This window comes from Alligator sinensis, unplaced genomic scaffold (assembly GCF_000455745.1).
Source record: "Alligator sinensis unplaced genomic scaffold, ASM45574v1 scaffold2044_1, whole genome shotgun sequence".
NCBI lineage: Eukaryota > Metazoa > Chordata > Crocodylia > Alligatoridae > Alligator > Alligator sinensis.
The window spans coordinates 7,712-16,337 of NW_005843517.1; the positions used below are offsets into that span (position 1 = coordinate 7,712).

The 8,626-nt window shown below is 53.2% G+C and overlaps 1 gene segment (V, D, J or C); it reads left to right on the forward strand.

The window, feature by feature from the left end:
• The first annotated feature begins 756 nt into the window (after positions 1–756).
• The window catches only part of LOC112548781, a 30,690-nt gene continuing 22,820 nt past the window's right edge, over positions 757–8,626 (forward strand). Inside the window, 1 exon segment of the V gene segment in view lies at positions 757–799. Within this exon segment, the coding sequence occupies positions 775–799 (25 nt within the window).

Sequence of the window (8,626 nt, forward strand, 5' to 3'; positions counted from 1 at the left end):
CTCCCTGCGCGCAAAAGGATCCACGGAGCCTCGACAACTCCATGGGAGTGATCGAAAATTGTCTGAGTCCTCAAACAATGATTTAAGCGGAGCTGTGCCTGGGAAACTGTCCAGCCTACACCGCGACCATCTTCGGTGTAAGCAAACAATCTTGAATCAACCATTATGCGTCCGTGCCTAATTCTAGCGTGCCGCCTGTTTTCTCCGACCCAGCGTGCCCGGGCTGCTGGCCACAGCCCGCGTAGCGCGAAAAAGGGCCCAGATCGCTCCCGGCCCGCACAGTGCTCACTGTCCTCATGCAGATCAGCAGCCCTGCACTGCTGGGACTGGGGAACGCCGGTACAAGACTTGTGCTAAGATAGGGAAGATCAGGGTCCTGCAATAGTAAATCAAGAGATTCCCTGTTCTCCCTGAGCGCGTCTGCACTCACAGAAGAGGGCTCTCTGTACGAGCAGGACCAGAACAGACCTCAGGTGCCCTCTCTGCAACTGGTACACACAGGGATGCTCTGGTCTGAGCCAGGGAGCTGGTTAGGGACATGGTGCTTCCTCCAGCGCTTGGTGAGTTGTGTTTATATTCACAGGGCAGGGCTGTCATTAGCTCCTTCCTTGGTGCCTGTGCCCTGTTCCCCAGGGAAGGTCCCTTTACATGGAGCTGCTGGTTTGCATGTGACTGCCCCAGTGACTGCGCCCTGCTCTGGGGAGCAGCTATAAAGGGGCCGGTTTAACGCTTGGTGTCTCTCAGCTCCGTGTCAGTCGGTGCAGAAGCAGCAAGATGCTGTGGCAGACTCAGCTCCTCTGGCTCCTCCTGCTCTGGGCAAAGAGTAAGGACAGCAGCAGGACAGAGATGTTTGCAAAACAATTTTAATTTTAAAAAATTCAATGACTCTTCTGGAATTATATAGGATATTTGGGTGGAGGGATTGGGTTATCCATACATAAGAGTGCTTATTTCTTTTAACATTTTTGGGAGCCGAAATACATTTAAGATTTATGAAAGAACATAGGAGGAGAAACATTCAAACAAAAATAGAGAACCACTTCTCTTTCTTAATCATAGTTTAATTTTCATTATTTATGTGAATTGTTTGTTCCGTGTTAATTGTTTCTCTCATTGCAGGCTCCAGCAGGGACATTGTTGTGACTCAGACTCCAGAGTCCCTGGCCGTGTCCCCAGGAGACACAGTCACCATCAAGTGCAAAACCAGCTCCAGTGTTAGCAGCTACATGGCCTTGTACCAGCAGAAACCAGGGCAGGCTCCTAAGCTCCTTCTCTACTACACAAGCAATCGCCCCTCAGGGATCCCCGAGCTGTTCAGTGGCAGTGGGTCTGGCACTGACTTCACTTTCACCATCAGCCGGGTTGAAGCTGGTGATGCTGGAGATTATTACTGCCAGCAGTATGGTAATACCCCTCTCACAGTGCTACAGCCCAGTACAAAAAGCTCCCTGCTCGGTTCAGGTCCTGCTGTTCCCAGCACCAGCTGCTTCCTGCCCAGCCACAGCCCAGGGACTCGGCTGACACACAGCAGCACAGCCACATGCTGCTCACATTCGTACCCTGCACCCAGCACTTCCTTCGCTCTGTCACAGCCCTTCCCCATTATCTCACAGCCAGGGACTCCTGATGTGGGTCTCCACCGTCTTCCTTGTCCTTGTGAAGTTCTTCTCCTTGTCAGTATGAACATGCAATGTCCCCCTGGTGCCTGGTGCGATCAGCCGATCTCCTTGTTTGTTCTTACTACCTTGAAAAGTCAAAACTTGCTAAAGTGTTGGGGACATTAGCCTTGATCTTTGGAGAACCAAACTGAAATACGAGCTCTCCCACAGACATCGCACTACATCCATTTACTTTACATTTCTGAACGCCACAGACAGAGTCTCACATGTGCAACTTTTGCCCTTACACGCTGTAGCGATTCCCTTGTACAGGGACGCTTACCCACTCCTGTATTTTCCCTGTGGGATCTGGGCTGACATGCAGTTTCCAGGATCTGGGCCCTCTCCAGTGTTCCTGACAGGGCAGAACAGCCCTCCCCTTCTCCACTTTATCCACTGAATCTTGAATGCAAGGTCCAGAAAAGCCATGGAGGGCTTTGGACCAGAAGCCAGCACCTCCCACCCACACCCACCCAACAGTGAAGCATCCACCTCTCAGCCTCACTCTCTTGGGGTTCTTGCCTCTTCCTGCTCTGACACATCTTTCCCTGTATCCAGCCCAGGACCCCAGCTGCAAGGGGAGGGCTGGAGCCTGTTCTGGGCTGTGTCCACCCCACAGACTGGTGCTTAAGGCACTTTCTGGGATGTAAATGTTGCAGGATCAAAACCCCTGTAAGTGAGGAGAACGAGAGCCTGGGCCTCTCGCTTCCTGGGAAAGTGCCCACAGCCCGTGGGGTACCACTGTGTCTTGTCCCGTTGTCTAAGTGGTCGTTATCTGGCAGTCTTGAGGGCACTCATGGCACTTAGCATTCCCAGGGCTGGAAAAGGACCAACGATTCCCCCTTTTTAGTAAAGGCCAATAGAAGGACCCCGGCAATGATGGACCGGTCGGCCCGACCTTCATACTGGGGAGTTACCAAGTAAATTATCAAGAAGTCCATTTGCAAGCATCAGGGGGAGGAAAGGCTGATTGGTGAGCTGCATCTGGCCCGCGGGCTGCATTTTGCCTGCCCCTGGTATAAACACAAGGCAGAGGCAGGGAAGGAAACGAGAGCTGAGGCTGCGGTGAGCAGCCTGGTGGGGTGTTGCCGAGGCAGACAATAGGGATTCAAGCAAGAACCTGCAGCCCTAGAGAAAGCAAAGCAGGACCAGGAGTGAGTGGAGGGGGAAAATCACACACAAAGGGTGCTTGATGCTCGCTGCCCCCCAGGTCTCAGCATCAAGGGAAGGGGGTCACTAGGGTATCACTGGTGCTGAGAGAAAAGAAGGAGACCTGGGAAAAGGACTTCCCCACCATATGTGCCATGCCCTGAGGACCTGGAGGTGGTATCTGCCTTCACAGCTGAGGCTCTCCGCCCTTTCCCTGCAGTCTCTGTCCTGGACCCAAGGGGAAGGCAGACTGGCATCGAGCTGCTCCTTTGCATAGGACCGCCACAAGTGCTTCTCTCAGTCAGGAAATGGTGATGAACTCATCCATCAGGGCTGTCTGTACCCCAGCCCTGCAGTCTCTGTCTCGGGCCCCAGGGAAGGTCCCTTTACATGGAGCTGCTGGTTTGCATGTGACTGCCCCAGTGACTGCGCCCTGCTCTGGGGAGCAGCTATAAAGGGGCCAGTTTAACACTTGGTGTCCTTCAGCTCCGTGTCAGTCGGTGCAGAAGCAGCATGCTGTGGCAGACTCAGCTCCTCTGGCTCCTCGTGCTCTGGGTGCAGGGTAAGGGCAGCAGCAGAGTGGGCGTCAGCTCAAAAACTGCCAAGTTTAGACTGTGTTTCTGGCAGTATATATGCAATATGGAGACAGGCAGACAGGAGAACATGCACTTTATTTCACTGGAGAATATTTGAGGAACACACACGCACACACACACACACACACACACACACACACACGAGTGTTGAGAAAGTCTCTGCTGTGTGACTTGATGGAGAAAGGACATTATGCCATCCCTGAGACAAGGCAGTGATCTGTAGGTCCCCATGGAACCTGTACCAAGCCCGGACAGCTGGGGGATGCTGGGAAGTGTAGCCTGTCACTCAGGGGGAGGACTGTAGTCCTGTCTCACAGCCTCCCCACCAGTTCTATGCATGCCCCTCATTCCTGACCCGCAGCCCTTGCCCCCAGGTCTGCTGGTACCCTTCACTCCCCACCCACAGCCCATACCCCCCAGCCCCCGCCACCCTGCTGGTGCCTCTCACTCTTGCCAGCCCTTCCCCATTATCTCACAGCCAGGGACTCCTGATGTGGGTCTCCACCGTCTTCCTTGTCCTTGTGAAGTTCTTCTCCTTGTCAGTATGAACATGCAATGTCCCCCTGGTGCCTGGTGCGATCAGCCGATCTCCTTGTTTGTTCTTACTACCTTGAAAAGTCAAAACTTGCTAAAGTGTTGGGGACATTAGCCTTGATCTTTGGAGAACCAAACTGAAATACGAGCTCTCCCACAGACATCGCACTACATCCATTTACTTTACATTTCTGAACGCCACAGACAGAGTCTCACATGTGCAACTTTTGCCCTTACACGCTGTAGCGATTCCCTTGTACAGGGACGCTTACCCACTCCTGTATTTTCCCTGTGGGATCTGGGCTGACATGCAGTTTCCAGGATCTGGGCCCTCTCCAGTGTTCCTGACAGGGCAGAACAGCCCTCCCCTTCTCCACTTTATCCACTGAATCTTGAATGCAAGGTGCAGAAAAGCCATGGAGGGCTTTGGACCAGAAGCCAGCACCTCCCACCCACACCCACCCAACAGTGAAGCATCCACCTCTCAGCCTCACTCTCTTGGGGTTCTTGCCTCTTCCTGCTCTGACACATCTTTCCCTGTATCCAGCCCAGGACCCCAGCTGCAAGGGGAGGGCTGGAGCCTGTTCTGGGCTGTGTCCACCCCACAGACTGGTGCTTAAGGCACTTTCTGGGATGTAAATGTTGCAGGATCAAAACCCCTGTAAGTGAGGAGAACGAGAGCCTGGGCCTCTCGCTTCCTGGGAAAGTGCCCACAGCCCGTGGGGTACCACTGTGTCTTGTCCCGTTGTCTAAGTGGTCGTTATCTGGGAGTCTTGAGGGCACTCATGGCACTTAGCATTCCCAGGGCTGGAAAAGGACCAACGATTCCCCCTTTTTAGTAAAGGCCAATAGAAGGACCCCGGCAATGATGGACCGGTCGGCCCGACCTTCATACTGGGGAGTTACCAAGTAAATTATCAAGAAGTCCATTTGCAAGCATCAGGGGGAGGAAAGGCTGATTGGTGAGCTGCATCTGGCCCGCGGGCTGCATTTTGCCTGCCCCTGGTATAAACACAAGGCAGAGGCAGGGAAGGAAACGAGAGCTGAGGCTGCGGTGAGCAGCCTGGTGGGGTGTTGCCGAGGCAGACAATAGGGATTCAAGCAAGAACCTGCAGCCCTAGAGAAAGCAAAGCAGGACCAGGAGTGAGTGGAGGGGGAAAATCACACACAAAGGGTGCTTGATGCTCGCTGCCCCCCAGGTCTCAGCATCAAGGGAAGGGGGTCACTAGGGTATCACTGGTGCTGAGAGAAAAGAAGGAGACCTGGGAAAAGGACTTCCCCACCATATGTGCCATGCCCTGAGGACCTGGAGGTGGTATCTGCCTTCACAGCTGAGGCTCTCCGCCCTTTCCCTGCAGTCTCTGTCCTGGACCCAAGGGGAAGGCAGACTGGCATCGAGCTGCTCCTTTGCATAGGACCGCCGCAAGTGCTTCTCTCAGTCAGGAAATGGTGATGAACTCATCCATCAGGGCTGTCTGTACCCCAGCCCTGCAGTCTCTGTCTCAGGCCCCAGGGAAGGTCCCTTTACATGGAGCTGCTGGTTTGCATGTGACTGCCCCAGTGACTGCGCCCTGCTCTGGGGAGCAGCTATAAAGGGGCCAGTTTAACACTTGGTGTCCTTCAGCTCCGTGTCAGTCGGTGCAGAAGCAGCATGCTGTGGCAGACTCAGCTCCTCTGGCTCCTCGTGCTCTGGGTGCAGGGTAAGGGCAGCAGCAGAGTGGGCGTCAGCTCAAAAACTGCCAAGTTTAGACTGTGTTTCTGGCAGTATATATGCAATATGGAGACAGGCAGACAGGAGAACATGCACTTTATTTCACTGGAGAATATTTGAGGAACACACACGCACACACACACACACACACACACACACACACACGAGTGTTGAGAAAGTCTCTGCTGTGTGACTTGATGGAGAAAGGACATTATGCCATCCCTGAGACAAGGCAGTGATCTGTAGGTCCCCATGGAACCTGTACCAAGCCCGGACAGCTGGGGGATGCTGGGAAGTGTAGCCTGTCACTCAGGGGGAGGACTGTAGTCCTGTCTCACAGCCTCCCCACCAGTTCTATGCATGCCCCTCATTCCTGACCCGCAGCCCTTGCCCCCAGGTCTGCTGGTACCCTTCACTCCCCACCCACAGCCCATACCCCCCAGCCCCCGCCACCCTGCTGGTGCCTCTCACTCTTGACCCACAGCCCGCTGCACCCTCTGCCCTGCCAGTGGGAGTGGGAAGCTGTCTCCATGCAAACAGGGATGAAGTGTATGACTCTGTCTCATGCAGGCAGCAGCATGTGTCCCCCCGCCACTCCCAGTGCAGGCTGGAGGGAAGAGGAGAGGTTTGCAGCACCCCACAGCTTCAGATGGGGCTGCCATGTTGCACCAGTTTAAAATGCTATCTGGTGGACAAAGAGGCTCATTACATGTTTTTGAGTGGTTCTGTGTCTGCATGACAGGAATCCATAGATAGGGTGATGCAAGTGGCAGTGACACAAACTAAAATATGTCCAAGCTGCTTTAGTTTAATGTGGTGAAAAAACTTTTAAAGTGGCAGGAAATCCCAATTGTGCAAACACAAATGCAGTTGCGGTAGTGCAAACGGGAAATCTTGTTGCATGTACAAGTGCCCTAAAACTCTGGTATCTCCCTGCCCCTGTAGCAGCTGAAGTGCAGGCTGCCCTGACTACCAGGTGCTCTGTGTTCTGGTATGATGTATTGAGTAAGCTAATAATAGTGTCAATGTGTGACAGCGGGGGGAGTCATAACAAGACATAACACCCTAAGCTGCTACAGATGCAGTAGGGAGAGGAAAGTGGCCAATGCTCTGCTGCAGCAAAGTTGTTCAAATATGCACGAGAGATCAAAGGAAGAGAGCCATGTCCCACCCTGCAGAGGAAGGAAAACCTGCCCTCTCCCTTCCTCCCCAGGCTGTAGCAATCTGACCATGGGGTAAAATTCCTTCTGGACCCCAAATATGGTTACCACTCTGACCCTGAGTGGAGGGGCAAGACCCTGCAGCCAGGAACCTCCAGGGCTAAGTCCCACCAGAAACAGTGGCAGATGCCAATTGACATCCCAGCCTTGACTTCAGACAACACCCAACGCTCCTGGAGAAGGCTTCAAAAAAAGAAGAAAGAAAAGAAACCCTGGTGTTTAGTACTAAAAAGGCAAAATAAAATTATCCTTGGCTGCATGGCTCAAGCAGAAAAGCCCAGAAGCATGGTAAAACCTCACAGCAGAGCATAGGCAAAGCTTTATCTACATCAGCCCTGAGCAGTGGTTGTCCAACCTCTTCTTGCCACCTCCAGTGATGGAGAGTCCACAACTTCCCTACGCCTCACTGATCAAACAGGGAAGAAGTTTTTTCCTGATATCCAAGCTAAACCTACTTTGCTGCTACTTCAATCCACTGGCCTGCATCATAATCTGTGCAGTGGAAAACAAAATATACCCAAATGTATTTTAAGCCATAAAGAGCAACCACAGATCTGCTACCACCACTCAAAATGCAGAGGTTTTAATCAAGATATTGGCATTTCTGGGATTCTCCTGGTACCATTAATGCCAACAGGAGTGTTAGCACCGGGCTCAGTAGGACCTGGTCATTCTGCACATGTGGAACTAGCTCCGCTGAGCGCAGAGCACATTCAGGGCTAGGACAGGATGAGGCACCTACAGGCTGAGATAATGTGTAGAGACCAGGAGGGCGTTCAGGTTCTTTGCAATCCAGATATCAAATGAGGGTTCAGATGCTGGCTCTGGAAATGTGCCTGTGAACTGGCCTGTCCACGTGGTGGCGACCCCAGGGCATGTTGCTGGAGCTCAGTTTCTGCTTGGTTGTTTGGTTGTCTTCAACTGGGGCCAACTCATTAGAATAACGAAGAGAGTTTCTGTCGGGACACAAGGACCGGACTATTGAAAGTGAAGCAGGTGCTTTACTTACCACCTTTTTTCATAGTAAAGTGCAAGCTCCTTGGTGCATGGTCTGTACCAGCGGTATCCAACATTTTGCCCAGTGGCCTGGATGGGCAGTTCCCAATCTGTCTGCAGGCCAGATCCAACTGGTGGTCCTGATCTGGCAATGAGTGTGTGTGCGGTGGGGCTTCCATCTATCTAATTGGGCGGGGTGGGGGGGGGAGCAGACCAGGCATGGCCCAGCCCCAGGGTGGGGGCACGGTTGGGTCCTAACTCCTAACCTGAAGCTGCAGGTGCAGGGGAGGGAAGGGGGCATGGCCCAGACTCTACGGAGAGCAGAGACGTTTAGGAAGGGGGTGGGGGGGGGGGTGGCAAAGCCCAGCCCCAGCCTTGCAGGGGGGAAGTCTCATGCCAAATTTCCCAACTAGTCAGCCAGAGGTTGGACACCCCTGATCTATGCCATTCTTTTGATATTAGGGGGAAAAGGAAGCTGTCGGCACTTCAGAAAGAACAACCAATGACAATGTCTCTGTTCAGACACGGGAACATCTGTGCTCCCACCACCATGTTACTGGGGCCTTCAGAAAAGGCACTTGGTAGAAACCAACCCAAACCCAAAGCCCCTGAACATCCTTTCTGTCACTTCTCTGTGCAGGGGACAGGACCTGCTGCACCTGCTGTCCTGGGGACGCTCTGCACTCTCCACTTACAGTCACCTGCACCTGGAGACTGCATCTCTCTGCTTAAAATGACAAGGGCCAAGATTCCTGCTTGTGC